General features: G+C 43.1%; 1 protein-coding gene across 1 annotated transcript; it reads right to left on the bottom strand.

Moving 5' to 3' along the window:
* Positions 1-661: 661 nt before the first annotated feature.
* tnfsf10l (TNF superfamily member 10, like) lies at positions 662-22,508 on the bottom strand. The gene is made up of 5 exons (XM_080188217.1): positions 22,218-22,508; positions 13,854-14,012; positions 7,689-7,725; positions 7,492-7,605; positions 662-1,380 (listed from the first exon to the last, which is right to left on the bottom strand). The coding sequence occupies exons 1-5, from the start codon at positions 22,407-22,409 to the stop codon at positions 929-931; spliced, it is 954 nt and encodes a 317-aa protein (XP_080044343.1). The 5' UTR covers positions 22,410-22,508; the 3' UTR covers positions 662-928.
* Positions 22,509-24,268: the final 1,760 nt, after the last annotated feature.

Below are 24,268 nucleotides of genomic sequence, written 5' to 3' on the forward strand. Positions count from 1 at the left end.
TGACTCCCGATTCTCCAGGCCATCATGAGTCACAATCGGGGTTAGTAGGCCCAGAAAATCACCCCCCAAAGAATGTTCCACATATGCCAGAAAGAAGCAGGCATATCTAGGACCCATATGGGTTCCAATATGACACCTTTTATGTGGAGGAAGTGAGCGGGGTCAAGGCGTTGTTGTCCAATATAACAAGTTCACTCAGATGGAGAACAGTAATGGTTAGGACACTTTTGACTTCCATTCAATGAATATTGCTGAGTTTGATTCAAATACATTTATTTGGTCCTGTTTTTCAATACTATGTGCATCAATCTTAGAAGCTTTCTCTTAACTTGCTTAACAGAGTAGGTGAAAGTGTATTTAATGATGGAAATGAAGAGTCCCTCATTAATTCCTTTGGAAGCAGTGCACTTATCTGCAGATTTTGAAAAAAGAGCTTGCATTTTCCTACCTATGTGGTTGTGGAATTTGATATACCCACACCAAAAATCTTGGAAGGTACATTCCTCTCATTTTTCTCCTGATTTACACCTTACTGTGGGTTGGCAATATCTCTGTCCTCTGACACTGGGAGCTGCCCCCTGTTCCCATACAAAGGACAGCTGCCTTTGAGAGAAACCCAGACCCTTTTTTCATATCTGGGCCAAATCCCCATAAGAAGGAAAGGGCTTTATTAGCTTTTATTATCAAAACTGCTGCAAAATATATCAAGAGGAGCTTGGAAATGTTGCACACTTCCAGAACTGTACATAGCAGCAATGTGATACCTTTCCCTTTAACAGATTTTTAATCAGCTGACAAAGTAAGCAGATCAAATCCTTTAAGCTTATTGATAATTCAGCAAAAGTTTTGAAAAAAAACATACTGGTAAAACTGATTTAATAACAATTGTCTGATGCAATGAACAAACACCTTTTCTAAAATTTAAACTCTACATACCCAGTCTAAAGGACCCAAAGTAGCTCGATGCTACATTATCATCCATTAATGTTATGTCAGAAACAGTGACAAATATTTCATCACCGGCCTTCAATTCAAAAAGTCCTCCTTGGTAGATGGAATTCAAACCATACTCAGCATTTGCTGCCCAACACTTTGTTCCCACACCTTTCAAGAGGAGGATTGGCGATGCATAGGTGGTTGTCATCTTGTATATGCACTGAACAAGCTGTTGCTCATTTGAGTTTGGAGAATAGTCTTCATAGTCAGCTCTTGCCTTGTGCTGATATCTGAAATAAGTCTGAGCATAAATGTAGTATCTGCCCGTTTGGCTGGCTTGCAATTTTCCATGATGGAGAGTCATGTTCTGAATGTAGGATGACCCCTTTCCAATTCCCCATTTAACAAGGTGGCGGCATGACCGGTCTAAATGATGGGGCAAGCCTGTTGAAAAAAATAACAATTTGTGAGGATACAACTCATAAGAACATAAGAAATAGGAGCAGGAGTAGGCCATCTAGCCCTTCGAGCCTGCCCCGCCATTCAATAAGATCATGGCTGATCTGTCGTGGCTCAGTTCCACTTTCCCGCCCTCTCCTCATAACCCTTAATCCCCTCTCTTATCAAAAACCCATCAACCCGCATCTTAAAAATATTTAGCGAGGCAGCCTCCACCACTTCAATGGGCAGAGAATTCCAGAGATTCACCACCCTTTGAGTGAAGAAGTTCCTCCTCAACTCCGTTCTAAACCACCCCCCCTTTATCTTGAGGCTGTGCCCCCTAGTCCTACTGTCTTTTTTGAGCGGGAAGAGTCTCTCCACCTCGATCCTATCCATCCCATTCATCATCTTATACGTCTCAATGAGATCTCCCCTCATTCTTCTAAACTCTAACGAGTACAAGCCTAGTTTATTCAGCCTCTCCTCATAGCTCAACCCCCTCAACTCCGGTATCAGCTTAGTAAACCTCCTCTGCACTCCCTCCAAGGCCAAAATATCTTTGCGCAGGTGCGGCGCCCAAAAATGCACACAGTACTCCAGTTGCGGCCTCACCAATGCCCTATACAGCTGCAGCAAGACCTCCCTACTTTTATATTCAATCCCCCTCGCTATGAAGGCCAGCATCCCATTCGCCTTCCTGACCACCTGCTGCACCTGCAAGCTGGGTTTTTGCGACTCATGCACAAGGACCCCGAGGTCTCTCTGCACCGTCGCCTGCTGCAGTTTTTCGCCTCGTAAGTAATAGTCCTTCCTACCATTTTTCCTACCAAAGTGGACCACCTCACACTTGCCAACATTAAATTCCATTTGCCATTTCCTGGCCCATTCGCCCAGCCTATCTAGATCCTTCTGCAGACTCTCAACACCCTCCGCACAATTTGCCGTTCCCCCAATCTTGGTGTCATCAGCAAATTTCGACACTCTACACTCGGTTCCCTCCTCCAGATCATCTATATAAATGGTAAAAAGCTGAGGCCCCAGCACCGACCCCTGGGGCACTCCACTAGTCACCATCCGCCAATCCGAATAGCACCCGTTGACCCCCCACTCTCTGCCTCCTATTTGACAACCAATCCTTTATCCACGCTAACACCCTACCCCCAACTCCATGTCCCTCGACCTTCTGCAATAACCTCTTGTGAGGCACTTTGTCAAACGCCTTCTGAAAATCTAGAAAGACCACATCCACCAGCTCTCCTCTATCCACCGCCCTAGACACATCCTCAAAGAACTCCAGTAAATTTGTCAGACACGACTTCCCTTTAATGAAACCGTGCTGCGTCTGCTCTATCAAGCAATTCCCTTCAAGATGCCTCGCAATTTCCTCCTTAATGACAGATTCTAACATTTTACCTACCACAGACGTTAAACTAACCGGCCTATAATTCCCCGCCTTTTGCCTGGCACCCTTCTTAAACAACGGCGTAACATTAGCCGTTTTCCAATCATCTGGCACTTCCCCGGAATCCAGCGACGTTTGGAAAATAACCACCAAGGCATCCACTATCACCTCCACCATTTCTTTCAGAACCCTCGGATGCATTCCATCCGGTCCTGGGGACTTGTCCACAATCAGCCCCTCCAGTCTGTCGAGCACCGCCTTTCTAGTAACAGTAATGTCATTAAGACCCTCCAGTCCTACCACCTTTCCATCGCTAACACCCGGCAAATTATTCACGTCCTCCTCCGTGAAGACAGAAACAAAAAAGTTATTCAATACCTTAGCCATATCCCCATCCCCTACCACTAGGTCCCCTTTCTCATCCTCTAAAGGGCCAACATTCACCCTAGCCAGCCTCTTCCTTTTTATATATTTATAAAAACTCTTGCTATCCTTTTTTATATTAAGCGCTAGCCCAGCTTCATAGTTTCTCCTACCCTTCCTTATCAACTTCTTTGTCAATCTTTGTTGACATTTAAACCTCTCCCAATCCTCTTCTCGCCCACTACTCTTAGCTACTCTAAATTCCTCCGCTTTTAGTTTAACACTTTCCTTCATCTCCTTTGTTATCCACGGCTTATTACCTCTCCTCCTACTATCCTTTTTGACCATTGGAATAAATTTCCGTTGAGCACCAAGAAAGATCTCCTTAAAGATCCTCCACTGCTCCTCAACAGACCCTCCCTCCAACGCGCTCTCCCAGTCCACATTCGCCAATTCTTCTCTCATCCTACCGTATTTCCCTCTATTCAAACAAAGGACGCGTGTCCGGGAACCTACTTTCTCCTCCTCCATCTGCACCAGAAACTCCACCATACAATGATCACTCTCCCCAAGAGGATCCTTCACCACAAGGTCCCTAATTCTACCCGCTTCATTACATAGCACCAGATCCATGATAGCTCGCTCCCTCGTCGGCTCCAACACACACTGTTCGAGGAAACTATCCCGGCAGCATTCCAAGAACTCTTCCTCGAGCCCCCCACGTCCAACATGGGTCGACCAATCAATATGCAGATTGAAATCCCCCATAACTACGGCCGTCCCATTCCTGCACGCCGCACTTATTTGCGCGTTAACAGCCCGCCCCATCTCCAGATCATTATTCGGGGGCCTATAGACGACACCCACCAGCGTCTTCCTCCCTTTGCTGTTCCTAATCTCCACCCACAACGATTCCACCCTCTGCTCCTTGGCTCCAATATCATCCCTTGCTACCACCGTGATGCTATCCTTAATCAGTAGAGCTACGCCCCCCCTTTTCCCTCCTGCCTATCCTTCCTAAACACTTGATAGCCCTGTACATTCAGCTCCCAGTCCCTGTCACCCTGCAGCCACGTCTCTGTAATGGCCACCAGATCGTATCCATTTGTGTCGATCTGCGCCATCAGCTCATCCACTTTATTCCGAATGCTTCGTGCATTCAGATAAAGTGCTTTCATCCCAGCCTTCACCTGGACCCTATTTGCCGCAACGCCACCAACTATACTCACGCCCCCTACTCCCTCTATTATTGGGACATCCCCGGCCTCTTCCCTTACCTGTACCCTCTCCTTAACTTTAGGCCTCGTAAGGTCACCTACCCTCACACCCTCCCCCCCCTAATTAGTTTAAAGCCCTGTCTACAGTCCTCTTTACTCGATTCGCCAGCACTCTGGTCCCAGCACGGTTCAGACCAACCCCATCCCTCCCGAACAGGTCCCACCTACCCCAATACTGGTGCCAATGTCCCATAAATTCAAACCCATTCCTTCCACACCAATCCCTGAGCCACCCATTCACTTCCTTAATCCTGTCAACCCTACGCCCATCTGCACACGGTTCAGGCAGTAGCCCAGAGATAACCACCTTGTCGGTTCTACTTTTTAATTCCATTCCAAGCTTTTCATACTCCCTCCCCAGATCCTCAGTCTGCATTTTGCTTACGTCGCCGGCACCCACATGTACCACAACGACCGGATTCTCACCCTCCCACTCCAGGTTCCTCTGCAGCCCAGCTGCGACATCCCGTACCCGAGCACCAGGCAGACAACACACCCTTCTGTGCACTTTGTCATTGTGACAAAGGACAGTGTCAATACCCTTCACCCCACTATCCCCAATAACTACTACGTTCCTTTTCCCTTTCTCTTTGCCTATGTCCTGCTGCAGCACTGTACCGTGTGCAGTTTGCTCACCAACCTCACCTGCCTCGTTCTCGTCCAACATGGAAGCAAGAACCTCAAACCTGTTATGCAGATTAAGAGGCTGAGGCCTCCGCTCCTCACCCCCCTTCCTCTTCCCAGTAGCCCCCTCTTGTCCCTGACCCTTAGAGTTAGCCAGTCTAGGGGGGGTGGATGTCACTTGCACCCCATTGACAATGGCACCCTCTCTCCCCTTGATGAGCCTCAGTGTCTGTAGCTCAGAGGCCAGCTCATTTACCCTGAGCTGGAGCTCCTCCAGCAACCTGCACTTACTGCAGACATGGTCACTGGGATGAACCCTAGGGTCCACCAGTTCCCACATCATACAGAAACCACACCTCACATGCCCCTCCATTATTCACTGTAGTAGTTTTGAAAAAATTTTTTTTTGTTTTGTTTTTTTTTGTTTTTCAAACGAACTCACCTGGCCTTTTTTCTTCCAAGCCCTTTTTGATATTAAGCCCAAGTAGCTCACTCTGCTTCCCTCTCACTCCGCTGCCCGCTCAGACGCTGCCCGCTGTCTACACCAGGCCTCCTTTTAAACCTGGCGCTGATTTAAATCTGATGGCCCACAACTGCCTGTTAACCACTCCCTCAGAATTCTTAAAGCAGTAAATACAATAAATAAATGCTTTAAACAGTTCTACAAAGAACAAAGTGCTTTAAACTTATTTTAAACAGGTTTTTAACAGGTAAATTCTTAGCTCTCTCTCTGCTCCTTCACTCGTCTGCTCCAGCAAACAATGGAAGGCTTCACCTTGATATGACTTAGATATGACTGTAGCCAGATCAGGAAGAGGATGTGGAAAAAGCCCACAACCATAAATCAGAAGCTGAAGTGTGATACCAGAGTAACATTATCCTGCCCAGACTATACCAGGAGAACTTTCCCGAAAATTTGAAAGAAAATTGAAAGAAAATGATTACCCAAAGGAAAGATGCTCTGAAACCGAGCTGATGACATATGATGAGATTCGACAAGAAAAATCTGTAGAAAGCACCAGCAAGTTTGCAGAGATTACTCTTGAAGCTTCAAAGCTATAATTTAACTCTGCAATACAAGTCAGGAAGAGAAATGGTGCTAGCAGATATCTTATCTTGGTTATCACCACTGGAGACAGTTTCAGTCCACTTATCTAAGGGAAGATACACTGGCATTGGAGGCAATCTTGAGAAGGTTCACTAGGCTGATCCCAGGTGTGAAGGGATTTCTTATGCAGAGGTTGCGTAGTTTGCATCTGTACTTACTGGAGTATAGAAGAAGAATGAGAGGCAACTCTGTTGAGACATAAGTCAGAATTTTACTACCTCGCCTACCCAAGAATCGAGGCAGGCAAGGCTCACAGAGCAGCATTCTCCGTTAGCCTTGGGCAGGACTTTATGAGCCTCGAGTGAGCAAGGCAGTAAAATTCCAGCAACAGAGGATGGCATTACAGATTCAATAGGCTGAATGGTCTAATTCTGCTCCTGCATCTTGTCTTATGATCTTATGATGAAACAGGAGATAAAAGATCTAAGTGTAAAGATCCATCACCTAATAAATATAACCCCACTGAAAGTAACATGAATCAGAGATTAAACCAGCAAAGACAAACTGTTACAGTTGCTCTCTCAGCAAATGACCCAGGGGTGGCCTGATAAAGTGCAGCAAACACAGCCAGCAATATAGCAATACTGATCTATCAGGGATAGTGTCTCACTAGAAGATGGTGTTCTGTTAATTGTATTCAGAATGATGCAAAAAGAACTTCTCCAGAAGAAACATGAAAACCACAAGGGAATGGTGACCTGCAAGTTCAGGGCCAGGTCAGCTGCTTAATGGATCGGCATCTACAAAGACATTGACAGAATTTTCCAGTGTGTCGTCCACCCCCAACCCCAGTCCGGCCTGGTTTTCTCTTGGTGGAAGTCAGCACGACATTGGCCATCAGTGGGATCTTCCAGTCCTGTTGAAGTTTATGTCATTTCGCATGGCTCACTCACATTTGAAATCACAGAGGTGTACTATTTGTAAGAATAAAAGTTCTTCTCTCTAAAGAATAATTCTTCCTTTTCCTAACTCAGTCACTTCATTTTGAGTGCTGATGGCAGAATGAGTGGACAAGGGTCAATCTTTGGCATTCTTACTCAGTAACAGACCACTGTAAGATGTACTTGGATGACCCCGCTACTCCTCTCCTGTAGAGAACTGTCTGCTTTCCATTTCCCACTCACCCCCAGCAATGAGCCTGAGATCCAGAACTCATTGTTATGGTGTACAGTGGAAATATATCCACAGTACCATGCAACGACATTCCAATGTGTTGCAGCATCATGACATTGCACAGTGTATTTTTTATTATTTTTTAAGTATTTAGCCAGCATTTTGAAAAGGTAAAAAAATGCCTTTTACATAAAAAACACAGCAGGTCAAATGAATCCTGCACTGACCTTGTGGAGAAGCGAACCGTATTGTGAGATGAGCAGAGGAACTGTGACGAGCTGGTTTATCATTGAACTCCGCTGCAGATTTAAAAACATTGACAGGTACACTGTTCATTACACCTGTGAAAATAGAGTGAGATGTAAGTTATCTGAAATTATTGAGCTAATATTTATCAATGTGCTAGAATGTGAAACAAGCTCACCTTCTATTATGTGTTTCTTGTCAGTCCTGTCTGCTACCTGAAAGTAATTTTATCGGGGAAAAAATTGAGACTTAAGTTCCATAAACCAAAAAATTTTACTTCCAACCATTCAATTCTCAGGCTCAGCAGAGCCAACAAGAGCCCACAAACAACTAAACATCAGAACCTCAATCATTGTATCATAAAATTCAGGCTAAACATGGCAAAGCACAATGAATAATCCAGAGTAAGAATAATTAACTGGGGGAAGCCAACTTCAATGGGGGCAGGAATGGATTGGGCCAAATAAATTGGAGTCAAGAGTTGGGAGGGAAAATGGTTGCTGGACAATGGGCAACCTTCAAAGCAAAGGTGGTTCAGGTGCAGGCAATGTATATTCCCTCAAAAGGGAAACGTTGGGCAAACTAATTCTGAGCTCCCTGAACGACAAAAGAGATAGAAATTAAAATGAAGAGGAAAACATGTGCTTATTACAGATGTCAGGTACAAAACACAATTGAGAACCAGGCTGAATATTGAAGGTTCAGAGAGGAGATGTAAAAGCAAATATGAGAAGCAAAGAGAAGTATGAAAAGAGACTGCCAGCTAACATAAAGGGAATACATAAAGTATTCTCTAAGCATATATATAGTAAAAGAGTGGTAAATGGAGAAGTAGGGGGCAATTAAGTCCAAAAGGCAGTTTTATGTATGGGGCAGAGAGCATTGCTGAGTATAAAATTAATACTTTGCATCTATCTTGAGCAAGGAAGAATATGCTATTCAGGCCATGGCTAGTAAGGGTGTAAATCAAACACTGGAAGTGTTAAAATTGATCAGGAGGAGGTGCTGGGTAGGCTGTCTGTGCTTAAAGTCGATATGCACCAGGACTAGATGCAATGTATCCAAGGATACTGTAAGAACTGACAGTATGAACTGCGGAGGCCCGGTAATAAGTTTTTAGTTTGCCTCAGACTCAGGGGTGGTCCCAGAGGACTGGAGAATTGTAAACATTACAGTCTTATTCAAAAAAAAGGCGTAATAGTTCAGCCCAACAACTTCGGACCAGTCAATGTAACATTGGGGGTCGGGAAAATTCAGGATATGATTAATAGTCACAGAGACAAATGTGAGTTAGTTACTGATAGCCAGCATGGATTTCTTAAAGCAAAATCATGTTTAACCAACTTGCTTTAGTTCTTGAAGTGATAACAGAGAGGATTGATGTGCTGTACGTGGACTTCTAAAAGGCATTTGATATGGTGCCACACAACAGATTGTGAGCAAAGTTATAACTTGGAACAAAATGGACAACAGCAACATGGATACAAAATTTGCTGATTGACAGAGAATAGAGTAGTGATTAATAAATATTTATTGGGCTGGAAAAAATGAAGATCCCCTGGTGTCAGTGTTGAAATCCTTGCTTTTCCTGCTTTGCAGATGATATTAAAATTGGAAGCATTGTGAACAGCAAGGAGGATGATGTGGAACACTGTCTTTAAATTTTGAGTGTGTCCGTTCCTCGCTACAGAAGACAGTGGGCCGGGCTTAACTCACCAGGCAGCCTGTAGAGGGAGATATTGCGCATGAGCAGACCTCTTATATCGGAGTATCTGTCTTGTGGCGGGTGAGGCCTCTGATTCGGTGGCACAGTGGTTAGCACTGCTGCCTCACAGCACTAGGGACCTGGGTCTAATCCTGGCCTTGGATGTCTGTCTGAGTGGAGTTTGCGCATTCTCCCCATGTCTGCATGGGTTTCCTCCAGGTGCGCCAGTTTCCTCCCATACTCCAAAGATGTGCATGTTAGGTGGTTTGGCCATGCTAAATTCCCCTTAGTGTCCCAAAATGTGTTCAGGTTAGGTGGATTAGCCATGGTAAATGAGTTGCAGGAGTGGGGGGGGTTAGATGTTCCTTTGAAGAGCCAGTGCAGACTCAATAAGCCAAATTATTGGGCGGCGGCACGGTAGCACAGTGGTTAGCACTGCTGCTTCACAGCTCCAGGATCCTGGGTTCGATTCCTGGCTCGGGTCACTGTCTGTGTGGAGTTTGCACATTCTCCTTGTGACTGCGTGGGTTTCCTCCGGGTACTCCAGTTTCCTCCCACAGTCCAAAGATGTGCGGGTTAGGTTGATTGGCCATGCTAAGAAATTGCCCCTTAGTGTCCAGGGATGTGTAGGTTAGAGGGATTAGTGGGTATAATATGTAGGGATATGGGGGTAGGGCCTGGATGGGATTGTGTTCGGTGCAGACTCGATGGGCCAAAGGGCCTCTTTCTGCACTGTAGGGTTCTATGGACATTTCTACGGACAAACAGCCTCTTTCAGCACTGGAGGGATTCTACGATACTATAGGGAGAGTGAGGAGGGGGTGACACACAGACATGAGGGTGACCCACATGTTTGTGTGTTGTAAGGTAGGGAGTGACCCATTCATTTAGTGGTGGAAGGGAGGTTGCCTCTCGGTGGTGAAGTTTTGGTGTTGTTTCTTTGGTCTGCAGGAGATTGCCATTTCCATGAGGGGAAGCGGAGGGGGCTCTTCACTTAACTCTGAAATTGGAGCACCCTTCATGATCTCTGTGAAGCCAGGCTGGACGGCATGTTTCTCTTTGGGGTTTTTTCCCCAATGAAAGGTGGTTGAATCCCACTTGGCAAGTGCTATCAGCACCAGCAGGAAACAGTCCATTTTTCCTGCTAGCAACAGCACATCGGTTTTCATTACAGAAAATCGCGGCCCAAGTGTTTAAACGTAAATAAGGGCATGAAAGCTGAACTGGCTAAAGTGAATTAGCAAATTAGGTTAAGGGGTAGATAAATAGTGATGCACCGGAAATCATTTAAGAGGATATTTCAGGATACGTACATTCCAACAAGGAAACAAAATTCCAAGGGATGCACAAACTACTGTGGTTAATTAGAAAGGTTAAATATAGTAGCAAGCTTAAAGAAAAAACATATAATGGTTCAAAATACGTGGAAAGTCAGACGGTTGTATATAGTATAAGGAACAACAAAGGATGACTAAAAGATTAACAGAAAGGGAAAAATGTGAGTACATGTGAAAGCTAGCCAGATATATATAAACAGATAATAAGGGCTTTTATAAATATTTAAAATTAAAAAGAGTTAACAAAGTGAGTGTTGGTCCTTTAGAAAGGGAGTCTGGAGAATTGATAATGGAATACAGTGATATGGCAGATGAATTAAACAGATATTTTGCATTGGTCTTCATGATAGGAGATACATAGAAAATCCCAGAATCGGGTATAAATCAGGAAATGGAAGGGAGGGAGGAAGTCAGGAAAATTACTGTCACCAGAGAAGTGGCACTGAGTAAATTGTTGGAGATATGGGCTCACAAGTGCTCAGGTCCTGATGGGCTTTATCTTGGGGCAAATGAGTGGGCTACTAGAATGTTATCACAGTCTTTGAATATCTTTTAAGGCAGAGGTGAATATATTCTCAGTAAGCAAACGGGTGACACGTTATTGGCGTAACTGGGATGTAAATTTGAGGTTAATATCAGATCAGCCATGATCTTATAAGTGGCGGAGCAAGCTAAATGGCTGAGTGTCACACTCCTGCTCCTTGTTCATCCATTTGGATGTTCATATTTATTCAGAGTTGGATTAGATAGATTTTGAAAGACAAGGGGCCAGACAGGTAAGTGGAGACTGCAAGTGGATCAGTCATAATCATACTGAATGGCAGAGCAGGCTCAAATGGATGAATGGCCTACTTCTGTTCCTAAGTCATATATACATTAGAATCATTTTGCTACAATACGGGATGTTGTGAAAGGAGTGAAGTTTCAATATGGATATATGGTGAGATTTGCTGAAGTTTGTTGTCTTCGAGTAATAACTATATGAGAAGAACATTAAGCACCATGTAATATTTCCATGCATTGCTGCTCATTTGGATGACTTCCTCACATTGACATTCTGCGTGGTTTGGGATGACTTTGTAGTAGCTCTTAGAGCTCAATGGAGTTGCATCCATGTTCTTTGTTCAGTCTTCAGGAGTTTCAGAGCTCCTGTTAATGAATGATTGCCACATCGTGAAAACTATGGAAGTCCAAAGATGTGCAGGTTAGGTGGACTGGGGTGGGAGGCGGGGGTAAGATGCTCTTTCGAGAGTTGGTGAGATGGTGCAGACTCGATGGGCTAAATGGCCTCCTTCTTCGCTGTAGTGATTCTATGGTTTTCACAGATCTCAACCGTGGAATGCAATTCCAAAAATCTAATGAAGATTCTGAAATCTAATGTGATAAATACCAATGTAACTTACTCACAGGCTTTTATTTCGCACTGCTCTGAGTGGTTAGGCTTTATGGAATGTCGCCATTTTTTGGATTTATGCATCTGCTTTTTGTAGGGGAGAATACAAATAAAATTTTACTAAAGTTCTCAACAGAGCTACTTTAGCAGGTTACTGAAAATTATGAACATACAATTTTAAATTTTCAACAGATTATCAAATATTCCTACTCTAAAAGGTTTTAAGTTATCCCTCGTTGGAGAGATGTCAGAGGGGAAGGAAGGTGTGAGCTGACATCACAGAATCACTACAATGCAAAATGAGGCTATTTGGCCCATCAAACCTGCACCAACAGCGATCTCACCCAGGCCCTATCCCAATATTTGTGATTTTTATCAATGACTTGGAAGAGGGGGCTGAGGGGTGGGTTAGTAAATTTGCTGATGACACCAAGATTGGTGGAGTAGTGGATGAGGCGGAGGACTCTTGCAGGCTGCAAAGAGACATTGATAGGATGCAGAGCTGGGCTGAAAAATAGCAGATGGAGTTTAACCCTGATAAGTGCAAGGTGATTCATTTTGGTAGGACAAACCTGAATGCGGATTACAGGGTCAACGGCAGGGTTCTAATGAATGTGGAGGAACAGAGAGATCTTGGGGGTCATATCCACAGATCTCTGAAGTTTGCCACTCAAGTGGATAGAGCCGTGAAGAAGGCTGATAGTGTGTTGGCGTTTATTAACAGGGGGTTTGAGTTTAAAAGCTGTGGGCGTATGCTGCAACTGTACCGGATGTTGGTGAGACCACATTTGGAATATTGCGTTCAGTTCGGGTCACCTCACTAGAAGAAGGTTATGGAAACATTGGAGAGAGTGCAGGGGAGATTTACCAGGATGCTACCTGGTTTGGAGAGTAGGTCTTATGAGGAAAGGTTGAGGGAGCTGGGGCTTTTCTCTTTAGAGCAGAGGAGGATGAGAGACGACTTAATAGAGGTTTATAAGATGATGGGAGGGATAGATAGAGTGAAAAAAAAGAATTAAGAGTGAAAGGCTGAAGGCTGCCTCGCTAAATATTTTTAAGACGCGGGTTGATGGGTTTTTGATAAGAGAAGGGATTAAGGGTTATGGGGAGAGGGCGGGAAAGTGGAACTGAGCCACGACAGATCAGCCATGATCTTATTGAATGGTGGGGCAGACTCGAAGGGCTAGGTGGCCTACTCCTGCTCCTATTTCTTATGTTCTTATGTTCTTATGAACGTGCAGAGACTATTTCCTCAGGTGGATGTAGCTGTTACTAGGGGGCATAACTATAAGGTTCATGGTGGGAGATATAGGAGGGATGGCCGAGGTAGATTCTTCACTCAGAGAGTGGTTGGGGTGTGGAATACACTGCCTGCTGTGACAGTGGAGTCGGATACTTTAGGAACTTACAAGCGGTTATTGGATAGGCACATGGAGCGCTCCAGAATGATAGGGAGTGCGGTTGCTTGATCTTGGGTTTGGACATAGCTTGACACAACATTGAGGGCCGTAGGGCCTATTCCCACATATTTACCCTCTAATTCCCCTAATACAAAGGGGCAATTTAGCATGGTCAATCCATCTAACACGCATATCTTTAGACTGTGGGACAAAACCGGAGCATCAGGAGGAAACCCACACAAACATGGGCAGTCACAGGCAGTCACCCAAGGCCAGAATTGAATTGAACTTGGGCCCCTGGCACTGTGAGGCAGCAGTGCTAACCACTGTGACACCCCGAATCATCCCGAATCCATTGAAATGTCCCCTGGAGGAACACAGGAATGCAGAAATCCCTGGGGATTTGAGCAACTAGGCACTTTGTGACCTTATAACTGGGACATCACATAAGAAAAAGCTGAGAAAAAATCCAGTGTCAAAATAGCAATACTGTGGTCTGTCCAATCACCTTTTTTGCGAGTGATTTAATACTGTTCGCCAGTCTCCAGCAGGGATCTTTTCTGATCTGATCACTCAAATCTTCAATCTCAGTACTGATAAGTTGTTCCATCCTTTGGGAACTATTCAGACACCACAACAGCTCCTGGGAAGCTCTTTGATTTTTAATCTAAAAAGAATACAACATCGGCCTTATGAAGTTGGATGTTGAAGAAAAGACAATAATTTGTTATTTAATTTTAAACAGAACATGGCAAAGCATTTTCAGACCGTGGTTATATTTGTTAAAACTTCCTCGCAAATACTAGAATTACATAGGAACATTTACAATTACTTTGAAGTGCAATTATTATTGTTATGCAGCAGCCAGATGTGCATAGCAAGATCCCACAAACAGTAACTGCTGATGCGTTTTAGATTGAGATGGAACTTAAGTCATTTATTTATATTAATTATTCAAGACAGATAACATAGCAGAAGGAATTAGTACAATGATGTTCTGAACAGTCAGATGTGGATCTCACACCTTGCTGATTGGTACGGGGAGAGGGGAGAAGAATAGGTCAAGGCAGAGTAGAAATATGGTACAAAAATCATCCCAGGTTGTACCAGTGCCTCTTTCAGCAGCTAGTTAGAGACTACCCTTTCTCCTAAGCTTGTAAGGAAATCATTTGTTGCTGTTTTGTAACCGTGATAGAATCATAGAATCATGCAATGCAGAAGAGACCCTTCAACCCTGACACATGAGAAAAACCTCCCACCTAACCCCATAGCTTTGAATGTTGTGATGTGCTGAGTGCTTATCAGATTCTTCTTAAAGGATGTGAGGCAACCCACCTCTACCACCCTCCAGGCTGCACATTCCAGACCATCACCACCCTCTGGGTAAAAAGGTTTTCCTCATATCCACCCTAAACCTCCTGTTCTTCACCTTGAACTTGTGTCCCCTGGTGACTGACCCCTCAACTGAGGGAAACAGTTGCTCCCTATCTACTTTGTCCGTGCCCCTCATGATCTTGTACACCTCGATCAGGTCGCCCCTCAGTCTTCTCTGCTCTAACAAAACAACCCAAGCCTATCCAACCTCTCTTTATAACTTAAATGTTCCATTCCAGGCAGCATCCTGGTGAATCTCCTCTGCATCCATTCCAGGGCAATCACATCTTTCCTATAGTGTGAACTGCACACAGTACTCTAGCTGTGGCCTCACCAAAGTTCGAGACAACTCCAACATGATTTCCCTGCTTTTGTAATCAATGCCTTGATCAATAAAGTGTCCCAAGTGATGCTGTGGGTTTTTGGTTAAAAGAAAAACTGCAAATAATTGTAACAACATTGACTGAATATAACGAATCTTTATCTACTATCTAGATACCAACATCAACTAAATGTTTATCATTTCACGTAAATCAGAAGAAATGTAAAGTCTTTACCCATTCATGTTTTCTTTCAATGATGGTCATTAACAAATTACATTTTTAATTCTATTCCCATATTAAAAAATGACAAATTTCATCATTCACATTTTAAAAAGCAATATCTGCTTGCCTCAGTCTGTGCTGTGTTAATCAATCATAGTAAGAAGTCTCACAACACCAGGTTAAAGTCCAAGAGGTTTATTTGGTAGCAAAAGCTACTAGCTTGTTAACTAATCACAGCCAGAGGCATTAGTCAGGGCTATACATTTTTCCTCTCTGACTTCAAGCAAGGTAAGTATCAGTCAATGTACCCAGGATCAGGTTTCACTGAATTGCTCCACCCAGCCAGATAAATAGCTGGTACTTGCATGTGGTTAGCTATCACATGGATGGCTGCTCATATCCTATATCCCAACAACAGCCAACAAACTGACAAATGGGACATAGTTGATAAACAAAAAACAAATTCAGATTGTATCTGGCCTTTTATTTTGTTGTTTATGAAAAGTTGTGCCCTGTAATCAGATGATAAATAGCTCTACTACTATCCACGACTATAGCTGAAATGTTAAAGATTCACTTTCTTTCCATGGGGACATTGTATTGCTCACAAGGCCAACATTTATTGCCCATCCCTAATTTTCCTTGAACTGAGTGGCTTACTCAGCTGCTTCAGAGAGCAATTAAGAATCAATCACATTGCTGTGGGCCTGGAGTCATACGTAGGCCAGACCAGGTAAGAAAACCAGATGGGTTTTCACAATAATCAATGGTAGTTTCATGGTCACCATTACTGAGACTGACTTTCAATTACAGATTTTATTATTGAAATTTAAATTCCACCAGTTGCCAAACTCATGGCAGATTGAGTACAACATGGCTAAATATGAAGTTTTATACTTTGGTATGGAAAACAGAAATTAACAGTATAGCTAAATGGTGATATATATTGGGAAGTGTGGATGTATAAAGGAATGTGGGCATCTTTGCACACCAGTCAATGAAAGTAGAAAAACAAATGCAGCAAGCAATTAGGAAGGCAAATGGAATGTTGGCCTTCATTGCAAGAGGATTTGAGTCAGACGTGGAAGTGTCTTACTGCAGTTATATACGGCCTTGGTGAGACAACACCTGTAATATTGCATGAATATAGTCTTCCTCCCGAAGAAAGGGCATACTGGCCATAAAGGAAATGTAGAGGAGTTCACTGGGCTGATACTGAGGTTGGCGGCTTAGTCCTATGAGGAGAGAGGAGTTTGACTGGGCCTAAATTCACTGGAATCTAAAAGGATGAGAGGAGTTTAAAGTTTACTTACTATTGTTACAAGTAGGCTTACATTAACGCTGCAATGAATTTACTGTGAAAATCCCCTAGTCGCCACACTCCAGCACCCGTTCGGGTACACTGAGGGAGAATTTAGCATGGTCAATGCACCTAACCAGCACATCTTTCGGACTGTGGGAGGAAACCAGAGCACCCAGAGGAAACCCACGCAGACACACAGAGAACATGCAAACTCCACACGAACAGTGACCCAAGCTGGGAATCAAGCCCAGGTCCCTGGCGCTGTGAGGCAGCGGTGCTAACCACTGAGCCAGACATCTGATTGAAATGTACAAATTGTAACAGGGCTTGACAGACGAGATGTAAGAAAATATCTTCCATGGTTTTGGAATCTAGAACCAGGCGGCACAGTCTCAGGATACCATTTAGGATTGAGCTGAGGAAAAGTGACTTCACTTGAAGGATAGTGAACCTGTGGAATTCTCTACCACAGAAGGCTGTGCCGGTCAAGTCACTGAATATATTCATGAAAGAAGTAGATATTTTTTAGATTTTAATAGCACAAAGGGTATGGAAGAAAGCGGGAATATGGTGTTGGGTTAAAGGATTAGCATGATCATACTGAATCACCAAGCAGGCTCAAAGAGCTGTATGGCCTACACTTGCTCTTAGTTTCTACGTAGAATAGTGAAGAAAAAGAACATTAAAGAACCATTTCACCCCAGGCTATTATCGTGCATCTTCGGGCAGCTGCTCAAAGAGTGCTGTGATCAACTCATTTATTGTCTTTCTAGGTGAGTGGTGTTGCTTTATTAAGGAGTGCAAACAATATTTAATAACTTCTCTTGAGGTATTTTGATTATTAAATGAAAACTAGCGTGAATGTAATTCAGTAAATACAAATTGCTCTTGACTATCTTAACGTAGTTATTTGATGAAGCAATAGACAAACTTGATGAAGTTAAACTTTTGAAATGCATCTGACAAAAACCACATAACAGACTTTCAGCAAAAACATGAAATAAAAAGGTCAGTGATTGTGTAGATACTAAATTGGCTAAGGGGCATAAAGCATAAAGATCTCTTGAATTGGGGAGGGGGTGATGGACAATGGTTGTGTTTTAAACCAGAGTGGTGTGTTCCAGAACAATGTTGGGAATCACTGCTTGTTTTGATACCAATATTGACCTGGAATTGGCTTTACAGAACATCATTTCAAAGTTTGCAGATGACAATAAACTTGGAAAAGTTAGGAAAATAAAAACCATGCTTCAAGTGGGCATAGCCCACTGATGAAATGGAATGAATCGTAGAATCCATATAGAATACAGTGAAGGAGGTCATTCGGCCCATCGAGTCTGCACCAACAACAATCCCACCTATGCCTTATCCCCACAACCCTACACATTTACCCCACTAATCTCTCTAACCTATACATGCCAGGACACTATGGGGCAATTTTGCATGGCCAATCAACTTAACCAGCACATTTTTGGACTGTGGGAGGAAACTGGACTGCCCAGAGGAAACCCATGCAGACACATGGCACAATCTTAAAACAGGTGCTGACGTAGATAGGCCTGGAAATGTACAACATAAATTTTTGACAGAGGGCATACATTTACAGTAATTGCCAAAAGAATCAGAGGTTACACGAGGAAACAAAAATTTATGCAGTGAGTTCTGATGAAATGGAATACACTGCCTGAAGATGTATGAGCATAAGATTGCCCCTTATTGTCAGGGAGACTAGTAACGTAAATATGTGGGGTTACAGGGATAAGACCTAGGTAGGGTTGTTGTTGATGCAGGATCGATGGGCCAAATGGCTTCCATTCTGTACTGAAGGGATTTTATGATTTAAATAGTGGTAGAAGCAGACTCAATACTAACTTTCTAAAGGGAATTGAATGTAGTAAATGAAGGGAAAGAATATATGTTGAGCTTTAACATCATGGTGGGGAATTAGTTGGCTTGCTCTTCAGAAGAACTGCCAGATGTACGATGAGTCAAATAGTTTCACTCTGTGTTCATTCTCGAGTTCCATAAAGTAAACAGTTTTGCTTTGAATTTACACTAAACATTCCTATATCTAGATCCAGCATCATGTTTCTGATTTCATTTAATCGTAGTATTGTACATATATGTGTAATTGTGTGTGACCGATTTGACAACAAGAAATAAAGATTTCTAAAGTGCCACACTCTGGGTTACTTAAACAATCCAACGCAGCTTTATTTACAAGGTATTGCCTGACCGAAGTCCAACATGAAAGATAAAAACCCATGAATGCCTCCAGTAATGTTACAGCATATCATGTAACTAATCACACAGGGATGCATTGCTTACAATGCATAACAACGAGCAAATGGAAATAGCAAAATACTATGGATGCTGGAATCTGAAACAAAAATAAAAAAATGCTGGGAAAATCTCAGCAGGTCTGACAGCATCTGTGGAGAGAGAATAGAGCCAATGTTTTGAATCTGGAGAACCCAGAAAATGTTTTTCACATTTACTGATGGCCTTCTTCGGTTGCTGAACAGATGGCTAATTGTGATGTGTCATCCTCTAAAACTCTATATTTTTCTTGCAACAAAATGCTAGTTATTAACAAAACAACCTTCTTTTTAATCAAGTAAATTTATTAAATCAATATATTCTTTTAAAAAAGCAATTTATGAACTGTACAAAAAAAATGATCTTCATGGACTGTTTTAGTGAATAAATGATCCACATAGTGTGGTATGAAGCAATGAGAACTGAAAGTTCCCACAATTGATTCATATTTTGTGGGGTGTTAGCTGACTCGACCTTATTACCTCAAAGCAACACTGCAGAAAAATATCAGTCAAAATTCCTGATCCTATTCTCCAAACAATGATGCCTCTTACTGAAATATCACTGAATTGGGCCCTGAGTGAGGGCAACGACAAGACAACAAATTGCATTTCTATAGTGTCTTTAACCTGGCAAAATGGCCCAAGGTTCTTGACAAGAGTATTACAATAAAAACATTATTGAAATCAAATCACTGAAGTACCACCTGAATATCCCAAAATGTGTGGATGGATTAGCTATGGTAAATGTCTGGGGTTACAGGGCTAGGAGAAAATAACAAAAGCGTGATCAAAGGGGTAGGTATAAAGGAGTACCTTAAAGGAAGAAAGAGAAATAGATTGGAGAGGTTAAAGGAGAGAATTTCAGTGGTTAGGGTCAAGGCAAATCGTGTTACGGCTATCAATGGTGGAGCATTTAAAATCAGAGATACAAGAGGGACTGGCACTGGAGGACAGGAGGGATCTCAAAGATTTCTAGGGCAGGAGAAGCTCACAGGGTTAGAAATGGGTGAAGCCACGGAAGGAGTTGAAATGAGAAGGATGATTGCAGAAAGGGGGAGTTGTTGAACCAGGAGCCAGTGTAGGTCAGCAAGCACAGCAGCATTAGGAATTTGAATTTAGTGTGAGTTACAAATTATAAATGAGGGATTGGTGTCTTATTATCAAATATCTTATTGCTTTATGAAAACATGTATTTTGAGAATTGCAACTTGGTTTGTCTCTATCCATGGAACTGTACCCCAGTAAGAGTCACCAGCATCAGGGAATGTGTGGTGGCACAGTGCTTAGTACTGCTGCCTCACAGCACCAAGGACCTGGGTTCACTTCTGGCCTTGTGTAACTGTGTGGAGGTTGCACATTCTCCCCATGTCTGTGTGAGTTTCCTCCAGGTGCTCCAGTCTCCTCACAGTCCAAAGTTGGGCAGGTTAGATAAATTGCCTGAGTATCCCAAAACGTGTAGGTTAGATGGATTAGCCATGGTAAATGTGATGGGTTATAGGGATAGGGCGGGAGAGAGCACCCGGATAAAACACAGAGTTGGTGCAGGCCTGATGGGCCAAATTGCCTCTTTCTGCATTGCAGGGATTCTATAATTCTAAAATATGTTGTCTGTTTCCATCTTGGAATCAAATGTGAATTGGAAAATATTAACAGTGATCAGCTGAGGGTCACTTTATTAATGCATCATATTTAAACAGCGAGGTGGAATGTTTTGCTGATGTCGCTGCCACAATAATGCCTGCTACTGCAATAATTTAATTATTTTAAATTACTTTCCCCCTGATTTTGGCCAGCTCCCTTCTCCCGCTTTGTAAGGAATAATGCCAGAGGCAATAGTGATTTCACTTCACTCAAATCATTTTTCTCCATGTGAGCTCTGGCAGTAGGCTCACCTCAAGAGCTGCACTGAATCTCATCCACATGGGTATAGCCCAACAATTTTTTGGATGCAGCAATCAAAACCCTTTGGACAGTTTGTCCCCTGCTAGCCAAGGTGTTGAGAGACCGTCTCCTTAACCAACTCAGACCAGGAAACAACTGGGCATATTTCCTGAACACCCGCAGTGCTTTTATCAAGCTGAATCTTAGCTTTGAGTAAACAAAGCACTGCAGATTATCGAAGCTTCTTTCAGATATTTGTGCTGCACCTGTTGCACCAAGAATTCACCTCAGGAGCCATCAGGTCACTTGTTGTGCCTGGAATGAGGGGAAAGGTTGATTCTGGCTTGCGTCTGTCTGGAAGGAGACACGCCTTTCCGAACGCACGCTTGCTGGGAGCCTCCGGGTACTACTAGACACACTGTAAATCCATGGCTACCGAAGTAGGTCAAATTCAATTCCGGTAACTCAACCACTAAAGCACAGAAACAGCAAACTCTTCCAGCCCCAGATAGGATTCCACAATTGAACTGTCTTCCCCGGGATTGGCAATTTTTAAAAAGGCAAAATACTGCGGAAGCTGGAATCTGAAACAAAAACAGACAATGCTGGAAAATCTCAGCAGGTCTGACAGCATCTGTGGAGAGAGAATAGAGCCAATGTTTCGAGTGCGGATGACTCTTCAGAGCTCTGAGATTTTCCAGCATTTTTTTCGTTTCTATTGGCAACGTTTGTGTGTTTACAAACACATCTGTCCCCACAAAATCTAAAGAGCTGTGCATGTTTTTCGCGCAGTGCCCCTTTAAGAGCGACACAGATTTGTTCTGAACAAGTGATGCCTGTAAATTTAAACTTATTTTTTTCGACCACTGACATTCCCATTGGCAGATTGTAATAAAATATGCGACTATTTAAATTCCTTCTGAAAATGCTGGTGTAGGATTGCATCTGAAACAATTGCTTTTGGACCACATGAGCTGTGGGCTTTGGGACTTGTAGTTAAATATACTGGGCACAGTAAACCCTTTCGCCGGATCGACTTTATTGCAGAGTCCAAACTTTACAAACACTCTTTCGTTTTCGATTTCTACTTCGACTTTAATGTTTATTCTTAATTAGAAATCACCCCCCCCCCCCGCCTTGGGACAGCAGTAACAATCACAACTCCTTTTTGCAAATATTGACACTAATTCCAATTCCTAACTCAATAATATTATGGGCTTTTAACTTGTGATATCAACAAGCAACCTCCCAGCACAGAAGGTTGCTTCTTTTAAAAAGCAATGTTGCCCATTTGCCCCCATCCCATAGAAATTACTTTCTCCAATTATTTTCCAGTTCCGAATTAGGCCGAAATATATAAAAAAAAATTTCACACTGTAATTGCCAAGCTCATTGGTTTTACATATGAATCCCACTTCCCTCCCCGCGCCACCGACAGTAGAATTTACCTTTGAGATCTCTCTGGTGAAATACACAAACATTCCCGCGGTCGAAACGATGCATAGAAGCAAAGTAACCCCGCCAATCACTGCCCCCAATATCAGCATGGAATTGGTTGCAGCTCCTGTCCCGGGCTTATTCCTCCTGATCATTGGGACTGCGGATTCCGAGCTGCTGGATCGGGAATACTGCCCAGTCATTGCATCCCAGGGAGTAAATAACACTCAAATCATCCGCAAGGAAATAACCTCAGCAAAAAACTCTTCTTCTTGGTGTGGGAGGATCGAGGCAGAAGGAACAGCTCCTGGCAGTCACTGAAAGTGTGTGTGGGTGGAGTTTACAGAGCGCCGCGGCTGTTGTAACTTCCATTCTTTCTGTTATTTCCACTCTCCTGTGCGCGTTACGAAAAAAGTTGGAGGGAATCACGAGGCTCCCCAATCCTGCCGATGCGTCCTTTATCAAAGCTTTCTTCTGTATAATCAAAACAGAAAGTGTTGGGAAAACTGAGCTGGTCTGGCAGCGTTTGTGGAGGGAGAAAGAGATAAGGTTTGCGGTCGTATGTGGCCCTTCCTAGATCTTTATCTCATTTCAATCCAACTGTAAACCACACTTCAACCATGCTTCTTTTAGCCAAGTAATGTAATGGGCGGCACAGAGGGTTAGCATTGCTGCCTCACAGTGCCATGAACCCGGGTTCAATTATCAGCTTGGGTCACTGTGTGGAGTCTGCACATTCTCCCCGTGTCTGCGTGGGTTTCCTCGGGGTGCTCCGGTGTCCTCCCAAATCCAAAAGACATGCTGGTTAGGTGCATTGGCTAAATTCTCCCTCAGTGTACCCAAACAGGCCCCTGGGGTGTGGCGACCAGGGAATTTTCACAGTAACTTCACTCCGGTGTTAATGTCAGCCTATATGTGACACAAGTAAATAAACTTAATGTTCGAAGGGCGGTTCATTATTCACAGTTAATTTACATGCTTAAACTCCACAGTTGGAAGAGTCAGGTTAAAGTATAAATGGTAGGCATAAATTCTCCACAAAACAATAACTTAGGACAAAGTTTATTAACTTTAGACAAATGTGTGTTAATTAAGGAAAATCAGCTGGGATTTCTTAAGGGAAAATTATATTTAACTAACTTGCTGGAGTTTTTTTTTGAAGAAGTATCAGAGAGGATTGATGAGGGTAATGATGTGAAAATGATGTACATGGACTTCCAAAGATACAGAGCTGCATAACAGGCTTGTGAGAAATATTAATCGCTCATGGAATAAAACGAGAGAGTGGTAATATGGATGTGGAATTGGCTGAGTGACAAGATGACGTGGAGATGCCGGTGTTGGAATAGGGTAAACACAGTAAGAAGTCTCACCACACCAGGTTAAAATCCAACAGGTTTATTGGATAGTAAACACCACAGGCAAAAAGATCGCAGTTCCTTTGTCAGGTGAGTGGACAGTGAGTGGAGAACTCTCCACTCACCTGACGAAGGAACAACGTTCCGAAAGCTAGTGGCGTTTACTGTCAGATAAACCTGTTGGACTTTAACCTGTGTTGTGAGACTTTTTACTGAGTGACAGGAACCAAAGAGTAATGGTTAATGGGTATTTCTCGGGCTGGAATGTTTGTAGTTTCCCAGGGCTTAGCATTGAGACCTTTGTTTATCCTGACATGTATAACTGATGTGGAGATGCCGGCTTTGGACTGGGGTAACCATAGTAAGAAGTCTCACAACACCAGATTAAAGTCCAACAGGTTTATTTGGTAGTAAATGCCACTAGCTTTTGGAACGCTGTTCGTTCGTCAGGTGAGTGGAGAGTTCTGCTCACAAACAGAGCATATAAAGGCACAAAAGTTTACAGAATACCAATTAGAATGCGAGTCTTTACAGCTAATCTGCTATTCAAGTCATAAAGGTGCAGACAATGTGAGTGGAGTAGGCATTAAGCATAGGTTAAAGAGATGTGTATCGTCTCCAGACAGGGCAGTAGGTGAGATGTTGCAAGTTCAGGCAAGTCGTGGGGTTACAGACAGTGTGACATAAACCCAAGATCCCTGTTG

This window comes from Carcharhinus amblyrhynchos, chromosome 4 (genome assembly GCF_965287045.1).
Source record: "Carcharhinus amblyrhynchos chromosome 4, sCarAmb.v2.hapA, whole genome shotgun sequence".
Lineage (NCBI taxonomy): Eukaryota > Metazoa > Chordata > Chondrichthyes > Carcharhiniformes > Carcharhinidae > Carcharhinus > Carcharhinus amblyrhynchos.

Coding starts and splice junctions, on each gene's coding strand:
- tnfsf10l (XM_080188217.1), bottom strand. CDS start 22,409: ATGACTGGGCAGTATTCCCGATCCAGCAGCTCGGAATCCGCAGTCCCA. Junction 14,013..22,217: donor TCACCAGAGAGATCTCAAAG/GTAAATTCTACT, acceptor TATTCTTTTTAG/ATTAAAAATCAAAGAGCTTC. Junction 1,381..7,491: donor ACGGTTCGCTTCTCCACAAG/GTCAGTGCAGGA, acceptor TTTTTTCAACAG/GCTTGCCCCATCATTTAGAC.